This window comes from Lucilia cuprina, chromosome 3 (assembly GCF_022045245.1).
Source record: "Lucilia cuprina isolate Lc7/37 chromosome 3, ASM2204524v1, whole genome shotgun sequence".
NCBI lineage: Eukaryota > Metazoa > Arthropoda > Insecta > Diptera > Calliphoridae > Lucilia > Lucilia cuprina.
This window is the reverse complement of record NC_060951.1, coordinates 22,552,040-22,578,204: the sequence shown is the minus strand read 5'-3', so window position 1 is coordinate 22,578,204 and position 26,165 is coordinate 22,552,040. Positions and strand designations below refer to the sequence as shown.

Genomic DNA, 26,165 nt, shown 5'->3' with positions numbered 1-26,165 from the left:
GATTATTTATGTTGTTGTTATTCTAGTTTGTCCTAATAAGTCCCATTTAACTAAATTATTATTAAATTTATTTATTTGTACACTTAAGTTTATTAGTTTTTTTACAATTTTCGTATTTTTAAATCTACTACTCTACAGTATGTGTGTGTGTGTAATTGTGTTTGTGTTAAAGTATCCGTGTATGTGTTTGCAATATTTAATATTCTATTATTTACAAAATCTTCCTTTAATTTTATATTTTATAATTTACACTTTTTTCGCTTTATTTTCTTTTAGTTATAAATCAGAGGAGGGCGTGGGGATTGTTTGAGAAAAAAAAACTAGAAAAGAAAATTCTATTAAAATCTCTGCATGGGGCTCATTAAAATGTTTGTGGTTCTTAGGTTTAAGTTGTTGCTGTTTACGTTGTTTAAACATTTTCCTGAAATTGAGAAAGATTTTTCTTACTCAATCTTCTGTCAATTTCATAAAAATAATTTTTTCTTTTTTATCTCACTCTCTCTCTTCTATGCATCATGTGGAAAATAATGATGATGACGCTGACGATGATTTAATTATGATGCACATACATTGTTAAACTTTCATCATTTTTTTTCCTTTTTTATTATTAAAATAATATAGTTTTTTTTTTTAATGCAGAGATTTTTAAAAGTTTTCTTTTCCTTTTTCCTACATTGTCTCAATATTATTAAAATAAACAACAAAATATAAATCAAATAGTAAAAGTTTAATAGTTATTATTAAATTTTTAGCTTTTCTTTATACACTCACTCTTTTAAGTTTGAAAAACTTTTTTTAAAAATTCATATTATTTGATATCGTTTAGTGTTTATACAGTTGTGTAAAATAAAATTCATCGAATTTTTAATACAAGAAAACCTACAAAAGTCGTAATTTTTATGTAACTTTATAAAACTCTAATAATGGCTAACGGATCAAATACGTTGTTTTTAAATATGATTGATTGGTAAAGTATCTAATCTAATCTGAACAAAGAGCTTTCCATACTTTTACACTTGCCTCTAACGTTCTTAAGGCAAGGAAGACCAAATATTGCAGTGATGTACGTACATAATCCTTTAATTTTCTGATGAAATGAACAAAAATCCATTCCGAATGCCTTTTGACATTCTCTTGAGAAAAGTAGTCCTTGTCCTTCATTTGACACTAGATGTCATAAATTTCTAAAAATCTATTATTATAATGGATGTCGAATATGTGGCCCTCGTTCTTCCCTTGAACGCATATCTCAATTTCATTTCATGCAAAATTTCAATAAATAAATCCACTAAGAACTTGCCAGAATCTAATCCGATGTAAATCTCTACTTTAGGTATTTACAGCCAAATAATTTTTCTTATACAATTTGCAATCGAAAGATATATTTTTGTTACAGTATGGTTCTTCACAAGTTTTTCTATAGGTTTCTAATATATATAGAAAGATTTAATATTTTGTTAAGTATAAGAGCAGGTTTGTCGTCCTTCTAAGATTTTTTTTTAAATGAGCCTTACTCAGCTTATATGCGACGAAAGGGATAAGTTTGTAACTGTATAGTTCTTCAGAAGTTGTTTTGCAAGTTATTGTACATTGAGAGATTTAATATTTCGCAAAGTATTACAGCGAGTTTGACATCTTCCTTAGATTTTATATTAACCAACCCAAACCTAAAATCTCCATCCATAAGGAATATGATAACACGGAACAGTAAAAACTCGATGTCTTCACCATTCATAAGGAATATCCGCTTAAGAAAATCTATCCAATAATCACATGGAATAGAAATAACCTTTCTCAAGCGCTTCTTTTTTACACTGATAATACAATAATGAACAAGTAAGAGTGCTATATTCGGCCGTGCCGAATTATATATACCCTTCACCATAGTGTATTTTAAACATATTAGTTTTATAATTTTTTTCCCGACTACATTACACAAAAAAGGCTGTCTCGGATTTTTGCTCATATCTCCGTTATTTAACGACCGATTTTGCTGTTTTTAAATAGCGATCTTCTCGAAAGCATGTCTAACAGAATTAATGAAGATTCGGGTCTCGCCGATATCTGGGGTCCTCCAAAACTAATTTTAACAGACAGACGGACGGACAAGGCTTAATCGACTCCGCTATCTATAAGGATCCAGAATATATATACTTTATAAAGTCGGAAAATTATATTATAGAAATTACAAACGGAATGACAAACTTATATATACCCTTCTCACGAAGGTGAAGGGTATAAAAAAAATTTTGGAAGATTCGAGCCTTGAAACACAAACTAAATACACTATTCATAATACAAATCTGCTTGAGAAAATCATACAAAAAGGGAAATTGGGTCTTGTGCACACAGGAGTTTTGTAGGGTGCGTATTTTGTACGATAGTCCTGGTGCACAGAGTCTGTGGCGGAAATGGCTAGAATAAACATTTCATGATAATTTGGGGGATGTAGTAGGGTGTTGTTTAGGCGACATTTTTGATTTTGTCAGTGGAAAGCATTGACTACTTGGCCTATCCATACTATCAACGTTCTTTTTCTAATAGGATAGGTATTCTTTAATTTTCACACTTACACTCTTCGGCTATCCGGTTCGGTTTTACTTATTAAAGGGAATCACAATGGATTCTCTTGGGTCTCCAAGTGGATGTATACTTTTTGTAGTATGCAACCCTTTTAAACTAAACCTCAGTCTCTATTCAAAAATGTTCGAAAATATTAAGGTTACATTAAAACAAGACTTATTGTAAGTTGAAATATATGGTAATACAAATGATACTATATTAATAATTAGAAAAATCAGTTAATGTGAACCGTGTGGAAAAACATATACATGTTTAATATCATTACGCGAAGTTGATTAATGAATTAGGAGGTATTTATGTAACACATTATTAATAAGACGTTATTACTTCTATCTAATCAGAACGATATGTAGTAGTCATTGGAAGGTATGTTAATTAGCAAGTGGTTACAATTGCAAGTTTTTGCTGGGTATCTTTGAAATTGCAAAATTTGGATTTTTTTTGTAAAAACATTCTTGATATTCGTATATTTAAAACTAACACGACTTTACTTTTTTAACAATTTTCATCATATTACCAGCCAAAATTAAAAAAAAATTATGTAAATAATGACAACAACAAATATTCATATTAACAACAAATTGTGCTGTCATCAGTCTACGAACATAATAAAATACAATATTATTTTTCCAATATTATCATATTAAAAGTGAGTGTATAAATAAATACTTTATATGTATTGAATAGAAAAAATTCAATAAATAATCATAATAAAATCATAAATAGTTCAATTATTTAGATATGATAAATCAATCGTTGGTTTTGTTTTTACACTTATTTTCATTTACGAATATTTGATTATTTATTAAGATCATAAATGACTTACGTTGGGTCAAATGATATGTATAAATTTATATTGCCATCGAATAACCAAACCAGCATTATTTACTTATATCGTAAAATTAAATTTAGAAAAGAAAACTGTAATTTATGTGTATGAAATAATAAATTTTATAAGTATTTGCAATCTATGGTCCTTCCAATGGGATAAAACATTTTTAAAGCATACTTTAAGGGTTTTGCTTAATAAATTGAAGAAACTATATATTTGCAATTGGAAAAAGAAGAAATATATTTTCCCTTTTTTCTCTGCTGTAGCTACTAATATAAATTAAAAATAATATATTCCCCTGTTTCAAGCCTGTTTAAAAAAAGTTTATTCACAACTCCCTCACTGAATAAAAATTTAAATAAAAAAATATAATATAGTTTCTCTCTCATAATTTGTTTATGTTAGCAGTAGTTTACATTTTAGTATTTAGTATAATTAGGGGACTCACAGTTTGTATTTAGCCTACTTTGTAGGTTTCGAATTTCTTATAGAAATCTTTAACCCCTAAAGTATGCTCAAATAATACATATACAAAAAATTTTAAGTTTAGTTTTCCAACTTTTATGAATTCATTTTATAAATATTTGTATACAAATTCATATGTTTTTCTATAAACTATTGATTACTTTTTTAGATTTTCTTTATTTTCACTAAGATGTTATAAAAAAGTTAATAATTCTTTATACATTATTTCATTATAATTATTATTTTGTTTGAACATTAGAGTTTGGCACAATTACCATATTTTTTTTTTTTTTTTTCTTTAACGGACTATAAATTGCATTCAATTTTGAATTTGAATGCAATCATCATTTAGTATAATTTTATTTCTTTTTTACAAATTATATTGTACATTTTGCATGTCTTTTGACTATATTTTCTAATACAAATAGAAAATAAGAACCGAAAATAAAGTTGCACAGCAAAGTAAGAGCAGACTAAATTTATAATAAATATTTTAAATTAAATAAATGTACCTTAGAAATAGGCCATGATTCGATATCGATTTGTAGTTGAGAACGTAAAGTATGGTTTTTATGGTAAGGTGTATTATTGTTCGTCCTCCATGTTGATGACATTGTTTCGAATTTTAATCACCCTATATGCATGATTTTCTTAAAAGCCTTACGAAACTCCGGATTAAAGATGGTATAAATGACGGGATTCACAAAACTATTGATGTAACCTAGCCAAGTGGTGAATATGAAGGCCGTTATACCCGGACTACAATCCTTGTCGAATTTTGAACACATTGCATCCATAATGTTGCAGGAGAAAAATGGCAGCCAACAGAAAAGAAATACACCTGTAGAGGAGAATGAATAAAATAATGTAACTTAAACATTGAAATTTGTTAAACTTTGAAGTGAAAGTACTAAAAACTCGTTTTTAAAAACATTATTTTAAAACATTTATGAAATTAAAGGCAAGTATTTACCAAACTCGCTTACAAACATAACTAGTTAATTAAGTCCTTATAATGCTGACTATATATAATAGTCGTTGAAAAGTATAATGTATTACAAGTCATTGCCGAACTTTAACTGGTTATACCTAGCAAATCTTACTGAAGTACTTACATTTTAATGGCTACTACGTATTATATTTAATACTTAGAAGGAGTTTAGTAATTACTTACAAACAACTATAAGTTAGGACTCACGTTTCAGCCTTGAAATTTTGTTTTCGAATGTATTTTTTTTACAAAAAATAAAACAACCCAGGAAAAATTGTAATAGTTCTACAACTAGTTCTAGAACATATGATTTTAGCCTGAACTCGTTCTAAGGAGTGAGATCGAAAAATTCTTAACACACGTTTTTCATTACATTTTTCAACCAAAGTATTATTTGATTTTTTTTGATCAAGTTACATTTGAAAAACATGTTAGTTATTATGTGTAATGTCAATTATATTAATTTTTTTGTTAATCTGATTAAAATGAATGACCAGAAAAATGTGCGCACTGAAATTATTAAATATTTTCAACTAAACCCAACTTGGTCTTACAAAAAGTTGACCAAGCATACAAAGGTCTGCCGTCAAACTGTTTCCAATGTTATTAATCAGTACCGGGAGAACTTGTCAGTTGATAGAAAACCTGGTTCAGGTAGAAGGAATAGTCCAAAAAAATAGAACGCATTTTCAAAAGAGCTCCCAACACATCCGGTAGGAAAGCAGCCCGGTTAGCTCAGTGCTCGGACTATTTGGTACGAAAAGTTAAACTTCCAACTTCCAGGTCAAGAGTTTTATGTTGCTGATGCTCGAGGGAATGTTGAAGAAAAGTTTAGGACCCAAAAGCAGACAAAATTTCCCAGAAAGTTCTTAGTATGGCAAGCAATATGCAGTTGCGACAAAAGAAGCCAATCATTTGTTACAACGGGCTCTATAAATACCGAAATTTACATCAAGGAATGTTTACAAAAACGGCTGCTTCCATTCATAAGACTTCATAATGTGTCCACTTATTTTTGGCCTGACTTGGCATCCTGTCACTATGGTAAACAAGCCCTTGAGTGGTACAAGAACAATAATGTGGTATTTGTACCAAGAGAGGCAAATCCTCCAAACTGCCCGGAGCTAAGGCCAGTGGAGAGATATTGGGCTCTTGTTAAAAGAGAATTGAAGAGTACAAAAAAGGTGTCCAAAAGTGTGGTAGATTTTAAACGGAGATGGACTACATGTTCGAGCAAAGTGACAGAAAGCACTATAAAAACGTTAATGGAAGGGTTTCCGAAAAGGGTTCAAAATTTCATCACTAGTGATTAAAACTATAAAAATATTTTTTTTTTGTAAATTGTAATAATAATTCCAATCAAATAAAAAAAAATAAAGCTGTAAGTTTAGTGGTTTCTTTTTTATAAACATATATGTATGTTAAGAATTTTTCGATCTCACTCCTTAGTTTGGCGTTGAGACCAATGATTTTTGAAATTGTCACCTTCGGAACTGGTTCTGAGGAAGCCTTATGGAGTCGACACTCGTTTTTTGGAATGCTTCTGGAACTAGTTCTTTAATCAATGATTTTTGTTTGAATTTTTCAACCTCGGAACTAGTTCTAGGGAAGCTGTGGAGAACGCATAAACAAATATTTCTTTTTTAGCGTTTTTGTTTCAAATTACTAAGATAAGGAGCAATTTTTCGAAACCGTTGAGGAATTTTTACTATTGTACCAATGTTATTTACTATTGTACAAATGTTATTTACATATACATATCTTACGTACAATTTAATATAATTCTTCCGCACCTCTAATCTTTTGAAATATTTTTTGTAAGGATATACGTTACAAGCAGCTAACTTTCCCTTCTCTCGGTACGATTGAATTAGTGAGCTCATTAATATCTTGTAGTTCAGCGGAATTCAAAAATATACATATGAACGCGTTTTCTATTTCGATAAAAATAAGTTTTCAAATTTTTAATTTTTTGACATTTTTTTCAATTGATTCCAAGAAGTTGTTTCGGAACTAGTACGCGTTCCATTGAACTAGTGTAGTAGCAATGTATAACTAGTTTCAAAGAACTAGTTCCTTAAAAACTATTTAGAAGTATTTAAGAACCACTACAATATTCTAAAGAACAGGTTCCAGAAGTAATGGCGACACTTCTAGTTCCTAAGCTGTTGTTTAAGAATCAGAAGTGATTCTGTTTTCACTCGTTTTAGAACTAGTAGTTTTTAGAACAAGTTCTAAAATTTTTCCTGGGAAAATATAAATTTTTAAACTAGTCGACAATGTGAATTATTTTTCTCAAAAACAAAATTACTTATTCAACTATTTGAAACATTTGAAACCCCTACCTTTTAATGTGAGTTTTTGCTGGGTATATTAACTTTGATCTAGTTTAAACGCATATAATTTTAAACAACTCTTAAAGAAATTTCCATAGAAGTTTTAATTGCAATCAAAAAGCTCGAATAAAACACTATTTTATTTTCAAGGTTTTAACATTTTTAATCTAGGTCATTGTTTACAGACTTATCTACAAGCTAGTCTATAGACTAAAGTCTAAGGATTATTTTTTTTTATAATATGTTCTTACGTATATACATATGAATAATAAGTAAGTATCCCACTTTTCTTACAATCACTGTTTTATGACCCGAATAAATTTAAATAGTTTTAAAACAATTTGATGAAATCTAAATCCCCTAAAAACACTTTTCTCTAATCCACTTAAAAAACATTTTACGTTATCGTTTTCAGTTTAGCTTGTAATATTCCTAATTGAGGTGAAAATATTATGCAAAACACCACCAACAACAACAAGAACAGCAAGAACTTTTTCTGAACAAACTCCCTGTAATAAATATCAACTACTTTAAGGACAAAATCTAACTGACTTTAAAATTGTACCTATTAAATTTATCTTATTAACATAATATTCCTTCAACATTGTGGACGAAATAGGCTTTCACATCGAGACACATAAAATCCCATATTTAAGTTAATAATTGTCTGCTAGGTAACGACAGCAACAACTAAAACAACAATATTATCTAGCAAATGTGTACTGAATTTAAATTTCAAATAAATATTCACAAAGAAATCCTATTTTCTCTTCTTTATAAATTCCATTTTCAGGCACTTAAGCATAGCATTGTCATGCCAACGGAAGTTTAAATATCCCATTAAATCTATTTGAAAGTTGACAAAAAATAATAATAATAATAATAACAATAAAAAATAAAACAATTAATAATTTATATTGTCATCTCGTAATGGTGTTATCGTCAAGTGTCAACATGCAATAAAGAACTTTCATTTCGTTTCTCTTTAAATTTTTTCCAATTTCTTGACACTTCAAAACATCGCTTCACCTAACGTAGCTTAACCTTATAATCTACTAGCTATGCCCAGTGTGCTTTGCTACCCTAAAATTATTATATATAAAAAGCTTATATAACGATTGTTTCAAGATTCTAGCTCTGACAGTTTCACAGTTATACGAATTTGCGCATTTAACTCATCTTAGAGATGTGAATTGAATTTGGAAAATTTGAGGATTCTAGCTCTAATTGAATTTGTACTTAATTTAAGTCTGCCAATTTATTACCCTAATGTTCACATTAATGTCAAAGCTGTTTGTGCAAAATTTTAGATTATAGTTTTAATTATTTCTGAGATGGAGAGGCCACGCCCCCTTTGTTGGTTGCACATCTATTCATGTTGAAACTAAAGTGTCTTCGAAAAAAGTTATTACCGTAACTGTAATGTTTTCTCAGTTTAATTTTTTCTTCATATAGGAAGTGTCACTCCCACTATCGATTTAATCTTCATGTAGCTTTTGCACTTTCAAAATAAGCGGCTTTTATTTTGTATGGGAAAGTAGTCTATAGCTTCTTCCAGATATATAGAAAGACAATGCCGTTTACCTGTCTATAAAGTCCAAACAAACAAACACACATTAATTTTTTGATTCAGTCTTTTGTCCTTTTCATTTTAGATTTCTTGTTACATTTCAACTTCAACTTTAATTTCCTTTTTAGAAAAAAATACAATTACTCATTTCTTAGAAGATTTGGTTTCCTTGGGAAGAGCTTGTATGAATGAGCATTAGCGAGGGTGGTTAAAAAATTAATGTGGATGTTTCTTGCAACGATTTAAAAGAATCAATTTAACAACCGAATTACACTTCTCGCTCCAGATGAACGGAGAAAAAATTCATCAAGTTTTGCATCACGAGCCTTATGTGTGTTAAATTGATGTTTTTGACAAATCAAAATTACTTCGCTATTTACCAGTACTGAGGTTGATCATGATAACCGATTACCAACTAACGTGTGAAAAAACTGCTCATAATCACCTCCCATATAAATAAAATCTTAAATTAGTATATCTGATGAAATTTATGAGCTTCATATTTGTTTGGAGTGGCTTTCGTAGCAACAGCGGATCAGCACAAAGGGGGGATGGGCAAACCTTCCATATAAATTAAAAAGTGGGTTTTTATTTATATTGTTTTTAGAGCAGCAAAGCACACTGGATGTAGCTAGTACCATATAAAGGAATCTATTTAACGACAAAACTTTCACACCGTTTTAAATTCAGCTAATATATCTCATATAACCCTCGTATTTTCACATAACATCCGCAAAGCTACCAAAAAATACATAAACAAGTATTGTCATTAGAACTTACCCAAAACAATTGCCAGTGTTTTTGTTGCTTTTCTTTCCTTTTTGGCTGATGTTTTTTCACGTTTCTTTTTTGATGCTTTATGTACCTTATATATCGTAAATCTGCTTTATTAATTTTTTGTGTAGATGTCGTTTTTGAATACCCGGGACCAAGTCATTCATAAAGAGATGTCAGGAATGTTGAAAAAAGGCGGCAGCGTATTTAATGTCAAAGTCAAATAGATTATTTTCGGTAGAAGAAAAATGAGAAGATAAGCAAAAATGAAATCAGAAAGAACACACAAAGAAAAAAACACATGAAAATTAGACACAAATTTTTTAAAATACTAAAGATCATATAAAAATTTTAATCTTTTAAAAATAGAACGAACTGTATTGTTGTAGTTGGATGTTTCTTGTCGTTTGTAGAGGCGGGGTAAGTAGTAACACAAAAGACATGATGATGACAAGCGGTTAAGATGGATTTGTATATTACCCATACCACTCTCATTATCATCATTCATGCCTATTTCTTAACCCTCATCAGCGACACTAAAGCGTATATGTAACGATAGTTACACAGCCACAGTTTTCAATTCAAACACAACCACATAGACATACATTCATACAATTATTATTATAATTTTTTCATTTCAGTTGGATTTTTTTAGGAAACATTTATTTTTGTTTCTGTTTCTTGTTTTCTTTACTTTTTTCTTATTACCTGGATGCCTGAGTATTTTTCTTATCCTTGCGCGAGGATGTTTTCGATGTTGTTGATAGGGTGGAATCGTTGCGTGCCAGCGTCATGGCTTCCTGTACACCGCACCGCATAAAAGATAACGGTTTCATGGCAGCACTGTAAAAATAACAAAAAACAACAACGAAATTATATAAAATTCATTAAATACTCAGGCAAGAAATTTTTAACTAAAACACGTTCATTATTCACATAAGAAAATAAAAAGCAAAAAAATGAATTAAAGTAAAATACCCATACGAATGAACATAGTACACCCACTAAAAGTCGTTACATTTTCTGTTTGGTTTAAACTTAATGCGAAATAATTGTTGTGGTAAGCAAATTTAATTACGCGAAATAAGTGAAATTCTAAGGATGTTGTGTTTCACTGCTACCAGCGCTACCGCTGTCACAGTACCACCACATGTAATAAGAAATTAACTGGAAGAATTCTTATCAGTCTGCAACTTGATAAGATTTCAAATTATTACCTATTTGTTAAATCTACACAACTTATTTTTGAGTTGTTGGTTTATAAAAGAGGGAGGATTAATTAAAACACTTTTTCCTTTTCTTTAATTTTTTCCATCAAAGATTACAGGATATTAACTAATACGAATAAATTCAAGTGGTATCTTTTAAGACAAAAGATAATTAACAGATTAACATTTAGTACATAAATTTTATAAAAGAAGCCATTTTAATTAACAACTAATAAATATCATATTCGATAATTTGGTTCTCTGTAAAACTCTGTGAGACAATCACAGTTTAGCGGGAACATATATATTTTTAGTAATCTCTAGAAAATCAAGAAGTTTTACTACTTTCGTTAGAAAAATATCGTAAAAGTTGTCTAGATTATAAAATAACCATGTGTAGTAAATATTGTTTTAATTTCCAAAAATTTTAAATTAATTTACTTTTACAAGGCAACGGGAATCTGCATATGGCAAAGAGTAGCATGCAGTTTAAACCAACATTTTTAGAGAATTCACAAGTGTATTGTCTACCATCTCAGATTAAACATTAATAAAATAAAAAAAAGAACACACAAAAAACATACCTTAAAGCATGTTCCCTTTTTGGTGAGACATCTCCCGTATTACGCCTACTACTAATGGCCGATCGTTGAAGGGTCCCACTAGCCACCGGACTATCTGGAGGTGATGAGTCATCCGCGATTCCTGCAAGGACATCGTCAACGTTTGATGGTGCATAACCAGAATCATGATTACCATTTGAATCCGCTACCATTAGTTGTGGTTGGGATGTTATTTGGGCCACAACACTGCACCGCCAATACAAGGGCCAACACAAAAAGTCATCATTACAATCATCATAATCGTCATCCACAACACATCGTCATCGTCATCATCATTGAACGACAAAAAATATCGAGTCATTCAAGTAAACAAGCAGTCATCATGACATCATGGATAAATGCACAAAATTAAAGTGAAAATAAAAACGAAAAGGAAACGGAAATACACGAAAAAATATAAATAAAAATTAAATATATATTTATTTCAATGTTTTTGTAGTTGTATATTCCTATTTGTGTTCATATACACTAAACAACAATTCAATAACCTACAAGTTACAAACCAAATAAATAGACATTCATCATCATCTGCACTATTTCAATTGAATTCTCGTGCAAAAATACACTCATACATTCACGTGCACACACAAACATATCCACACACATACATGCGTTTAGACACGCACATGCAAATAAATGTTTGCGCGTGTATAAAGTATTAATAAAAAGCAACTTACTTTCCCGTCTCCTCCACAACGGTGGCAAGCATAAATTCGGTGGATTTGTCATTGACAATCACATGGCAATCATCAATGTCAGGCGATATGGCGTTTTCATCCTCTTCCTCATTTGAACCTGAACCTGTATTCGTTGCCGGTTCATCAGGCATTATTCGTACACCACCCTGCCTACTGCTATCCAATGCAGTTTCCGCTAATCTTCGTGTTTGTGCAATATTTTCAATTACACTTCCGCCCGTCAGCTCAGAAATGTGAGGTTTTCGTGCAGCACGTTGTTTACGGGCACGACTACGCAAGGCCTAAAAGAATTCATTGACAAAAGAAAATTGAAATTTATATATATTTTAAAAAAAGAAATACATGAGACTTTTTGTTTTTTTTTTTTCAGTGTATGTTGTAAATATTCGAAAGCCTGATTTCAAAAAAAAAAAAAACACTTCCTGCCAAAAAAGTACACTCGTATCCAAATAACAAGGTAGTAAGAAAGTTTAGAGGGACATAATCTACCATATATCGCTCCATAGTGGAGAAAGCTATTATTATATGGTAAAATGGTTAAGAAATTTACATGTATAGAATGACCTAATACCAAAAGAGCGAACATTGTTTTTCCTAGAAAAAAATTCCACATCAGCAGAACTATTACATTAACGACGTCACTGAATCTTCTTATAGAGTTTTAGTGGAATCATTTGTTAGAAAGCATTTAATATAAACCAATTTATATTAAATTCTATACACGTTGTTTTTAAAAATATAAATGTTATAGAAGAACAACTCTTAAATTTCCTGTTATTTTTAAGAAAACTTCTAAATTGCTCCACTTTTACTGCATTCGTAAACCAGATGCTTTGGGGGTATTGCTGTATGTTTTGCTTTCTAAGGTTGCATTTACTCGTTTTTAAATGAATTGATAAATATAAAACTTTATTAAAATGTTTTTGTATACAGAGAATAATACTTGTTCAATTCACAATTGATGTTGTAGCGCTGTATGCGTTGTATGTCAGCAGCTGCTAAAATAGTCATAACAATGTTGTTGGTATTTTCTATGCAAAAGCTCTATACAACTAATACGACAATTTTTCATATGTTTTTTGAATGTTGTAAGAAATTTTAGTGTTGCCAATTGTTTATTTCAACATATAAACCAAAATACAAACGATAAAGTGGTAACACTGAAATCAAAAACAAACAGCTGATTACAAAAACAAAAAACTAAAATTTTATTAAAAACAGTTTATTAATTTAAAATGTGGAATAAAAAAAATAAGAGAATTGAAAATTCAAAGAAATTAATTTGGTTTATTTCGCATGTTTTATTAATTTAATATTTTTTGATTTTTTATCTTTTGATATTGTAATGTGGATTTGTTTTGATTGTTTTTTTTTCCTTGAGAACATAAACTTATGACTTGCTGCAAAAGATCTGTTCACAATCACTGTTACTACGCTTTAGTAGGTACAATATACAACTTGATTGTGAATTAAACAACTGTTACTGATAAATTTTATTGTTGTTTTAACTGAATTCAATATAATTTGTAATTAAGAGTTTGTTTAGATCTACAAAATATATACGTACATTTACGACTATAATTTTTAAATCCAGTCAGTTTTGTTATGTAAACATAATTTATAGGCAGTAGAATTTGGTTTTGAATTTTTAAGAGGTAAATATACTAAACATAACAGGCATGGAAAATGAGAACAATACAGTCACGTCTATTCTAGTATATAGTACTCTATATTCTAGTATATAGTATAGTCTATATTTTAGTTTATATTCTAGTCTTTGGTAAAGTTTATAGTCTATTTTATAGTCTAGTCTAACATCTAGTCTATAGTTTAGTCTATAGTCCAGTCTATAGTTTAGTCTATAGTCTAGTCTAAAGTCTAGTCTATAGTCTAGTCTAAAGTCTAGTCTATAGTCTAGTCTATAGTTTAGTCTATAGTCTTGTCTATAGTCTAGTCTATAGTTTAGTCTATAGTCTAGTCTACAGTCTAGTCTATAGTCTAGTCTATAGTCTAGTCTATAGTCTAGTCTATAGTCTAGTCTATAGTCTAGTCTATAGTCTAGTCTATAGTCTAGTCTATAGTCTAGTCTATAGTCTAGTCTATAGTCAAGTCTATAGTCTAGTCTATAGTCTAGTCTATAGTCTAGTATATAGTCTAGTCTATAGTATATAGTCTAGTCTATAGTCTATAGTCTAGTCTATAGTTTAGTCTATAGTCTAGTCTAGTCTATAGTCTAGTCTAAAATATATTCTATAGTCTTGTATATACTACTATTTTTTATTATTTGTCTAATCTCTTTTATAATGCCTAATCTCTTTTAACGTAGTTTTAAATCTAAAATATTTACATTATTAGGGTTTTGTGGTTTTCGCATTGGGTTGCACATAAATTTACGTTTAAACAGATTTGTGTGACAATAGCAAATTGCGGTGTTATTTGCGTTTTGATTTTCAACACATCAGTTAGCATTAGTTTTGATATTAACCCACATACCGTCAGCTAAAACGTATAATCCCCGCTTCAATATCAGCATTTTGGGCGATTATTTTAAATAAACTTTTCAACACACCCAAAAAATAATAACACAGGTCAACGAAATGAGGGCTTGAAACAACATTTAAAACCTATCTGAATCGATTTTTGAATGGTGAAACTGTAGCTCATTTAAGAATTTCTCTATCACTTATAAAATGATATTGAATATTTAGTTTAAATATATTTAAGACATTTTATATAATTTCAAAAATAGATTTACATTTAAGGGTAACGATGGATTTCTTTGATATTATTATAACTATTAGTCTATTATATACATTTTCATCAAGTTTCATTTAAGGTGTTCTAAAATCAAATTATATTTCCAGTGGATATGTTACAATTAAAAAATAATTTGTTTTTAGCCTGATTGTGGAATTTTTTTCATATTGTTTTAAAGAATTATATATATCTACACGGGGTAGGGGTAGATATGGGCCTATCCTTATACATTTTGGTAGAGAAATTTATTACTACGTTAAAATTATTTATGTAGAATTTAAGTAAGTGCGTGAATTTTGACCTCAAGTCAAAGGGTCAAACGAGGCTTGATCATTACAAATTATTACATAATTATGAGATAAATGTTTTTACTATTCATGTGCCACTTTTTTACTATATGGGGGCTTGGCGAAATTATGAACCGATTTCAATCATTTTCAAAAGCGTTTGTCATTGAGTCAAAAGATGAGAATGTACAATTTTCAAATTATCCAGGCTTTACATGGACACACAGATGGACGGGCATAGCTAAGCCCACTCCGAAAGTGATTCTGAGCCGATTGGTACACTTTAAGGTAGATGTAATACCAATATTTCTGGGTGTTACAAACATCATTTCTTTCTTTTTAATCTAAAAATATTAATGACAAAATTGAATGTTTGGGAGACGAGGACTAAATGTAATATCAAAACGTGAAAAATTGGTGGAAGATACGACTTTTTAATTTCGGTTTTCGTAATCTGTACCCCAAATGAATCATTGTTGGTCTGCGTAATCAGACTGACTGGCAGGCATAAGGTTATAAGGACGCACTTACAAGTTATGCAAACATTAGATTATCATGCAACATCGACTACAATCCAATCCAGTGTATGTTTTTATGTATATCAGGCAATGTATGTATGTTAATGTTATAACAATATACATAGTTACAAAGAGGAGGCAGCACAGCTACAATCTATCTATATAACTGTGTGTTAATGTGGTTTATGTCAACAGAATTGTTACCATGATGATGTTGCTGTTTCTGTTGCTGTGTTAATCTTATTACTATGACTTTGCCAGCAATTGTTACAATATTTACGATAGTCAATAATAGCTAAATAAAACTCAACAATAACAACAAAATAAATAAATTGAACCTGAGTATAAAAGCAACAATTTGCCTAATTTACTAACAATACAAATATGTGCAAAAACTAATTTTCATTTGACTTCCTTTCTATAATATCAACTACACTATATACATCTCAACAATACAGAATAATATAAAGAAAAAATATAGATAGATTGTAACAAGTAAGGATGATTGGTGGTTATAATGGTGGTGGTGATGTCAGCACATCCTACACACACTCATACTTACTTTAAATATACTCCAATATAAAAACACCATGATTATGCAGGGTATGTAGAATGATATTAACGATGAATAGACTATAAAGTCTGTATTATAAAACATACACAGACTGGGATCACGATCTGGTGTATTGTTGAGACCTAAAACTATGGGTGCACCAATGGCGCCTGATATTGCCCACACTATGACGATGGTTAAGCAAACACGTCGACTATTCCGGTGTTTGGCATATTTTATTGGTTGTGTCACAGCGATATATCTGTCAAATAAATAAAACACAAAAACACAATTACACAATCATACATATTTTACATGTACATGAAAATTTTACAAATAAAAGGTGACAGTTTGTAAAAAAATATGAAATAAGTGGAAATTATTTTTGTATAAACACTAGTACATACAAATGCTTAAACAATTTCTCGTTCATCAGTTTCATGTCGTTGTTATGTAAGTAATGCATGTCTATTTGTGTTTTTGTATCTTGTCATAAAATACATTGTGTAATAACAAAAAAAAAAATAATAATATTAATTTTATACAGTAAGTGACAAAAGTGTATTGAATAAGACAATTGGTATTTGATTATACAAGCTTAGCAGGCGAACGATACACCTTGTTAGAAATTGTACAAGTTTTACTGATGAACTTTCTAAGTTCCGTACATTACATATCAATTCGTCGATCATGTTCGGATAAGCGGTCAGAAAACACTGAAAATTGTCCATGAATAATATATAGGAAAAAAATCGTACATTGTATGAAATTGTTTCGTAAAATATACCAAATATTTTTTTCGCAATTTCGTGAGATTAGAAAAAAATCTGATTAAATTATGTTTGGTATTATATAAGAAATTTTCGTAAATATTACGAAACAAGTAATTACGTTTTTTTCATAAAGATAAGCATGAATTATTTTCAATGAAGTAAATATTCAAGTTCAATAAAAATTAGTTCATTCTAGAATACTATTGATATGGAAAATGTTTTACCAGATCTGTTACAAACTCTTGCTTAAGTTGAAAATATTCCTTGATTTTACAACTCACTGTACTTGCAGTTGTATGATTGTTTGTATGTTAATGTGGGTTTTCATTTTTGTTCAATTTTTTTATTTTATGCATAAATGTGTAAATATTTATTTACAAGTACATACACATATTATTTTCTTTATTTTCTAGCATCCACACAATCACGCTCATACAAACAGACGCATTTAAATGTTTATTCACCAAGACTGACTGAATAAATAAATAAATAACTAAGTATGAAAAAATATAATGAACATGGACGTGGTGAACCTACATACATACATACCTGTCTACTGATATTGCAACTAAATTAAAAATCGATGAAGTGGAACATATCACATCCATGGCTATATAAAAATCACACGCAAAGTATGGTAAGCTCCATGTAACGTTTACCTGGAAAATAGTAACAAGAGAAAAAATTACAAAAAATTAAACAAATAAAATATCAGAAAATATTTTAATTTATCACTTATACATATTTATGCATGTGTGTTGTTCAGATACAACACTCACTGAATAACACTACATATATGTAATCCCAGCTAGCATTTTTTTAAATTTTGATCACATTCGAGTCATGTATGACCCTATCCACGACTCTTCTAAATGAGGCCCACTTCTGATCAATTATGACTAATTTTTTAATCTGTTTTGAGTCATTAATGAGCCAAAGAACTGATCGTTTTTGAGTTATTTCCGAGTCATATTATAGTAATTTTTGAGTCTTTTCTGAGTAATTTTTATGTTTGTTACAGCCAAATACAATACAACAGAAAACAGTTTTTGATCTTCCGACTCCGCGAAATTTAACTATAAACTAAATTTTTAAACAATCATATTTCAAACACCAGAATGATCAATTTATGATTGCAATACATTTTGTTATTGTTTTTCAAATATTCTGATTTCAATCATATATGGGAATCATTTACGTGTCATTTTTTAAGCGCTCAACTTATTAATCACTTTTAGGTCATCAAAAGGAGTCAAAAATGACTCAGTTTACTGATTAATCATCCAACAATCTTCCAAATGCTAGCTGGGTAAGGGAAAACTCTACTTATAAAATGAAATAAGTTGATATGAAAAATATATGTTGATGCATTGTGTTGGTATTTGTTTCATAAAAATACTAGTGGTATTTATTAAAATTTTGTTTAAAATATTTCCCATTTTATTACTTTGGTAATTATTTGAAATATTTTCTTATATTTTATTTTAAAGCAATTTTCATAAATAAAACGGTTAACATAAAAAGAAAAGAATATATAGTCGATTATGGTTGAACATATGATATCCTACACCAAAAAGTATGTTAAAAATGTGGATTTTATTTTAATAATAAAGCATTTAATTTGCTTCCAAAATAATTTTAAATATTTTTGAGAAAAAACTGATTTTGTATAAGAGCTTTTATATGGGGGTAAGGGTAAATATGGGCCTATCCTTAATTATTTTAATATGGGCATTTTCGTCTTATTTAAAGTTATTTATGAAGATAAGTGATGTTAGTGTTTATATATTAATTTTGACTTTCAAGTCATTTTCTGAAGAGGCAGTTTGTATAGGAGCTAGGGAAAAATTAGATCTAATTATTGCGAAAATCGGACTTTTATAAAACTCAGTTTTGCGAGATTTTGCTCAGAAACTAGCCCTATTATGTGGTTGGGAGAAAAAAGTGGACCGATTTTAAAAGCCGATAGTCATTAGAACAAAATAAGGGTATGTACCAATGTTCAAATTATATTCACAATTGCGAGGTTTACATATAAACACAGATAGACCGAAGGATAGACGGACATAGCTAAATCAACTTTGAAAGTGATTCTGAGCCGATTGGTATTACAGACATCAGCAGCAATATACAATAACCTCCCCGTTATAATGCTGTATGGTATAAATAGTCAGGAACCAATAATTTCTACTAATTTCGAAGCATATAGTTGTTATAGTTTAAATTAAAGGCATTTAATAAATCTGATGTAGACCAAGAAACTAAACTCAACATAAAAATCCAGATCTCTTTACTGGGTGGAATATATTTGATTAAGTTGTATAATTATATAGTAGTTATATACTGTAAGTAAAATGTATGACTAACTCTTAAGGTGGTATCCTTAATTTCATCTTGTTTCTTTCTAGAGAATGTTGAAAATGTATCTGTCGTCTTTACAGCTCTCTAAATCGTTATACTTTAATTTTCTATATTCATTTCTAAGTTACATTACAACAATGCTTGCTTAAGTTTTCTAGACTCCTGGTGCACCTTCATAAAGTACAACAAATGTATACTATAGTCTGCAATAGAAAGCTTACAGTTTTGCTTAGATGTCGTACTTGTCCATTCTATCCTTTGTCGTGGCTCCAGTCACTGAATTTCATTACGACTCATAGAAAGCAAATCTACTTTTTAAGGACAGATTTACTACTACTTCCTATTTAACCACATTTTTTAGATGACATTTACCACAAATGGCTATTCATTAGAATAACGCAGAAATGCTATTTTTATAATCCTATTATCCCACGTTTTTTTCCATTCTACATTTGATTTTATAATTCCCAAATGAAATCCGTTTTTAATTATTTATATAAGAATATAATATATATATAATAATTGAAATAAAAGAACGTAATGATGATTATGTTTTCGATTTTTTTTTGTATGAGCTCATTAAGCAAAGAATAAAAAAATTTAATACAATAACAAATGACGGAATAGACATCAGAGTAACGAAGGGATTGAATACAAGCGGTTATAAAAATTTAAAAATATTTTTCATTCTGAGGTAAAAGAAAATCATTACCTTAAACTCTATTCATATACAAGTTTAAAAATTCCTATACACTTAAGCCTGTTTTATTATCATAAACCCAGCAAAAACTTACATTTGTCCAATTCACAATCGGTGTTGTACGTTTGTATAGTAGTATATCGTAATTTTTTATTATTGGTTTGTTTTTGTTTCAAAAAATTTTATTTGCAAATTTTCTATGACATTCAACGATACAACATCGATTGTGAATTATACAATTGAAAAGTAATGAGAATTTCAATAGAATTTTAACTCATTGTTTTAACACGTTGATGACATTGGAAGAAAATACTTACAACGCTCGCTTACGAATAACTAGTTTAATAAATTCTTATAAAGAAGGAATTAAAATGTATGCGTTAACACTTCCCTATTTTCAACTCCACTAAATACTTAAAAGTACTTCAGATGGCAAGTAATAGATATTAAAAAGTATGTGGTTATATAGGTACAATGCACAAACTCTTTACCAAACAAAATGATGATAATGCAAAAAAAGTTATAAATTTTTTCCCAAAAACGTAATTGACATTTTTTACAATTAACTCTGCTTTTTAATGGTACTGTATCATTTTACTTGGAAAATCTGTTGAATGGCGGATAATTAAATTTGTCTGCTTAAAATTCAGTCGTATAATGCACTTTTTTAATTGTGCTTGTCTTGTCAAACAAAAAGGGAAAACTTCATAACCATGATGGAAATGAAAATAGTGACTTTTTATCACTTTGTTCTTTTTCTCGTTAATGAATTCTACGTACGAAGTTTATGCCATTAATGATGATACTTGTTTTATTGCCACTTTTGTATATGTACATTTTTGTTTCGCTCTTCCTTCCAGCTACAATATAAAACGTTTTTCTAATAAATCTCTTTGGGAATATAACGGAAAAATTATCTACACATGCTGCAAGAGATATGTAGAATGTATTCTTTAAATCAGAGATTTTTTTATTCAAACACATATCATATGTCAATACAAATGTTTTACGGTTATTCGAAAAAAAGTCGAATAGGAAAGTTCATTACAATTCGCTAACATCGTCACAGGGTATATATTTTCGAAAAAACTAAGCACTTCCATTTTGTTCCAATATTACTGGCCTACTTATTGTGCAAGTAAAGTTTTTCCTGGGTTGTTTTAGAATGGTGTATAAAATTGCATACAAAATAATACCATCCTAATAAAAAAGTATTATTATAACTACAATTTTCGTATGTGTGCTTGAATATACATATATAAGTTTTGTGAAAAAAAACTCTACAAAAACAACTAATTAAGTTAAGAAAGTTTTCGTGTAAGTTGTTATTTGTTGCTTTTACTTTAGCACCTTTTGCTTCTCGACGTTTTTTTTCTGTTAGAAATGTGCGTGTTTTTTTCTCTTTTCATGGTTTTTACCCATAAAATAAATACATACATATCTGTGTCTGACAGTAAATATGTACATATGTATGTACATAGTATATTTGTATACGTAAGTAGGTGTTGGCCTTGTTGAAGTACTTCTATAACTATGAACATTGGCAAAGCTCAAAAGGTAAATCCTTAACCTAGACCATACTTACAAATACCTCAAGCGAATATTTCAAGTCTGTCGACATACACACAACTAATACATCTATGTATATATTTAAATCCGTATCCGTATTAACAGTGTTGCCAGTTATTAATAATTATTTGTTTTCTTGCATATAATTATAGTAATGAATTAAAAACTATTAAAAACTGTTTTTACTATTACCTTACTCGCCCGCTTACAAATAACTACTTAAATAAGTGCTTACAAAAAGGGAGTTAAAATGTAGTTTAGTTCTACACACAAAATACCGACAGTTACAGTACAACTCCTAATGTTATGTATACACGGTTGTTAGACCTTACAACATTGATAGTAAAATGTGCTAAAAATGTCAAACAACAATGTCAACTTACAAATTTTGTCTTGCAATATTGTCAGTAAAGCTTTTTTTAACAACTTTGCAAAAGAAAAATTGTAAGTTCAGATGACTGTTAGGCATTTTCGGAACATTTTACTGACAACGTTGAAAGAACTGACAACAGTTTACCACAGCTTTAACTAATTATACCCTACACCACTTTAGTGGGGAGGGTATATTGGGTGTGTGCTGATGTTAGTAACATACAAAAATATTCGTCCTATACCCACCTTAAAGTATACCAATCGGCTTAGAATCATTTTCTGAGTCGATTAAGCTTTGTCCGTCCGTCCGTCTGGCTGGCTGTCCATGTAAACCTTGTGCGCAATGTACAGGCCGCAATTTTCAAGATAATTGGATGAAATTGGCACACACGCTTCTTTTGGCCCAAGGACGAAGCCTATTGAAAATGGTTAAAATCGGTCCATTATTTCGACTAGCCCCCATACAACCGTACCCCCCAAATAGGGCCTTTTGGCTTATAATTAATTTAAATGATCAATTATGTTAAAAAAAGTCGACAAATCTTAGTTTTATAGAACATTAAATGACACTACCGATTTTTGTAATGATCGGGCTTCATTTGACCCTATCCCTCATACAAACTCCCCTTCAGAAAATGACTTAAAGGTCAAAATTCACTTACAAGCACTAATAACACTTTTAAATTCTACATAAATAATATTGAAGAAGACTTAACTCCCCCTACCAACATTTTTAAGGATAGGTCCATATTTTGCCCTACTCCCCTTTGAGCCCTCTTAAAAATCTCTTTTTTTGCAAAAAAAGTAAAAATATTTCGAAATAAAATTAAAAAACAAACCAAATGCTTTATTTTTTTAAATAATACCCATTTTTAACATACGTACTGACTGGTGTAGGGTATCATATGGTCGGCTACGCCCGACTATACATTCATACTTGTTTTATTGTGGATTAAATATAATTGTTTTTATACATAGGTAAATGTTATTTTCATTCTGTGGGTGTAAATATAAAGTTCCCAGCATATCAACAAAGAGTTAATACATCCGAAAATACAATGATTTCTATTTACGTCTAACCACCTAGTTGGCTCTTTCGCCACGATTGACTTCCTCGTAGAACAACAACTTGTTACCCTAAATGGTAAGCTAAATATGTAGTTCGGTACATTCCGACCGAACTGTTGGGTTGCTAGAGCAAATAATATGGTAAGCAATGGTCATTAAAAAGTAAGTGCAAGTCATTGCTGAACTAAAAGCTTTATAAAGTAGAAAAAATGAGAAATAGATTTAAATTGAAAACTGAAATAACTATATGTAGAAGAAAATGCCATGTAGGTTATTAAATAATCGGTTTTATCCGACAGTATTGACTGCTTGTGAATGTGTTAGTGAGTTTTGTTAGTAGTTGTCCTTGATTAAAGTACTACCTATTTATTCATACAAAGTGTTTTATATACATATATAAATATAAGCATATAAGCGTTTCAAATATTTTTTTAATAGAAAATATAACCAAATACAAATAAAGGAATATAATGGTCCCTTTTTATGCACAGGGAACATATTAGTAATAACAATGACTTTTCAATGGTTTCTGGAAAAATCAACAAAATAAAAGTGTCTACATTTATGGGTACACAACATTTTTCAAAAGCTATCCTAACAGGTACCTGTTTACTTTTGAAGGATGTTTACTAAAAATCTGTTACTAAAAACAAACATTCGTACACACATGCATAAGAGTTTTTTTTTAAATTTTGCATAGTAACAGTCGGTACGTTATTATGTGGAAACAGCAATGTTCGTGTGTTTATTTTTAAATACATGCACATAACTATATTTTAATGTTTACATAGATATATCCTTTGTAATAATTTTAACATGTTGCTCCATGAACAAGGAAAATTATGAAAAGATCTATGTCATTGTACACTGACTGAAAAGTTGTGGAATATTCTAGTAAAATCTTGACTTCTCTATTAACATACATTCCATTGAATACTACATATCATTCTGATTACATAGGAGTTCTTTAATAAAGTCTTATTATTATTGAGTAAAGGTATGAAAGCTGTTTTTTCACACGGTTTACATTGATTAAATTTTCAAATCATCTTGTAAACGACCAGAAGAATTTTTTTCAATTTCAATTAAAAAATCAATTGAATCAATTAAAAAATTAATCAAAACTGTACACTTAGGTTTCAAACAACGAGATAATTAAGACAAATAGAAATTAGTTTAAATAAAAATTAAAAAAAGAGAAAATCATGTTAGTTGAAAAAAACTACCGATATTTTTTTTCTGTGTACATAATTTTATAGAATGATAATTGGATCAATGTATAACATTAAATGGATCATATCGCTACTTACTTCCACGAATATGTAAAGAATTATGTCGTATAAAAGAAGTGCTTTTTACACTAGAAAAGAATTTCGTAATAATTCAGTAAATGTTTGAAATTTCTACGTCACATCAGGTATTTAATCAATCAAGTTTTACAAATTTTATTTGAAAGGAGGATGTAAATAAATATATAAATAAAATCCGAAGAAATACATCTAGGCCTCTTTTGGACCTGTTGTGCGCTCCTTAACCAGTATCACAGATGGGAATCGAACCCACCAACTACACAAGAACACTAACCTACCTTTAACCTCTGAAGCGTTTAGAAATGAAACGACTTCGTAACTTAACAAGTACTATTTTTCTGAATTCGAAAATGTTTATTAAAAGGAAATGATAAATAGTAAATGAAAACAGTCAAACATTCAACTCATTTTCAAGGTGAAGGTCATTCCAAAGTAATAATGATAAACGTTTCAATGACAATCTTTACTCGTATTTCTGTATTTAAGTTATAAAATACAATTTACAATCATTATTACCACTTTTTCATTTCTTTAAGTGTTCTTTACTTCTTTTTTTTTCAAATGTTCTTCATGATCCTTCTCCTTATTTTTGTAATGTGTTGAAAACTTTGTTGCGTGTCATTTAATTATTCTAAATATTCCGGCGGATGTCAGGGTAACACATTTTCTATTGCCTGGCACAATCATTTAGGAGAAGTATGTAGTATTAGAAGAGTCCTAAAAAATAAATTTATTCCTTAGAGGATGTACTTGCAGCACAATTCGCAAAATTATACATTATGATTTCAAGATCGTGTTTAAAAGTTAAAAACGAAAACCTATTTTACAATCATCATTGTTTCTTAAATCTGTTATGTCGTCTATATCTTCTTCGTTCTCCGAGTCTTAAGCTTGAGACAAGTACACATTTACAAAAACTGATTTTTTATTTTATTTATGCCAAATTTTTTTTTATAAAAAAATCTGTTTAAAAATCTCATTTACTCGCTGAGATATCGTATTGGGATTTTTTAGATTTAGAAACAAGGCTTTCAAAACTGATGTAATTGAGGGTGTTTGATCCTTATTCCTTTAAAGACCGATAATTTGATTTTATGCAACATTGGTTTATACCCATCTTAAATTAATGAAAGTTTCAGGTTCAGGTCTAATAATGATGTGACCGTTATGTGGATGTTGGTCGTTTATGTAAATGTGTGTCTGTGTGTAAAGTACATACATATAACAAGCATTTTATGCAAATTAGTTATTAACGTTGGTTTAGTTTAAACAATAATAAATATTGTATGTAATTTAAAAAATACAAAGTAATAATAGTAATAATAACACTATAGGTAACAGTAGTAGTACTTGTTATTATAATTGTAATTAAATATAATAAAAAATTTAAATTGAAACAATGTATGACGAACTGCCTGCCACCTTTTAACATTAAACAATTCAAATCACACAGAGAGTAACAATAGAAATTTGAAAATTTTTTGAAAAAAAGTCTCGACCATTTAACGTGTTTGTTACTTTTTTGTATATATTGCCACAACTAATTGTTCTTTTAAATGGCATCTTAATAATATATTTGAATTAATAATTCATTTTAAATGTACATGCATGGATTTTGTTATTTCACACAATTGTTTGGACATGAACGTACATCGTAAGTGAATATGCCTGTCTTAGTTCTGACCTTTTCAAATATTTAATTCTCAATGCCAAAATGGGGTTTTGCTTTAATTTAAAATACTTTATATCACGTTTCTTGTATTTATTCAAGGTAAAATCACATTTGTTTTGTCTTTTAGCATACAAACTGTTTAATT

At 29.4% G+C, this 26,165-nt stretch overlaps 1 protein-coding gene across 7 annotated transcripts in view; it reads right to left on the bottom strand.

The window, feature by feature from the left end:
* Positions 1-4,110: 4,110 nt before the first annotated feature.
* Positions 4,111-26,165, bottom strand: part of LOC111677032 (dopamine D2-like receptor) — a 92,927-nt gene continuing 70,872 nt past the window's right edge. The window contains exons 5-12 of one of the 7 annotated variants that reach the window (XM_046946607.1): positions 17,518-17,627; positions 16,205-16,457; positions 12,060-12,361; positions 11,516-11,577; positions 11,344-11,464; positions 10,260-10,394; positions 9,558-9,661; positions 4,111-4,721 (exon numbers count right to left, since the gene is read on the bottom strand). In XM_046946607.1, the coding sequence (XP_046802563.1) occupies positions 4,510-4,721; positions 9,558-9,661; positions 10,260-10,394; positions 11,344-11,464; positions 11,516-11,577; positions 12,060-12,361; positions 16,205-16,457; positions 17,518-17,627 (1,299 nt within the window). In that variant the 3' untranslated portion in view covers positions 4,111-4,509. Of the gene's footprint in view, positions 4,722-9,557; positions 9,662-10,259; positions 10,395-11,343; positions 11,578-12,059; positions 12,362-16,204; positions 16,458-17,517; positions 17,628-26,165 lie in introns of all 7 variants that reach the window. The other 6 variants (XM_046946608.1, XM_046946609.1, XM_046946602.1 and 3 more) reach the window with 6 other exon arrangements.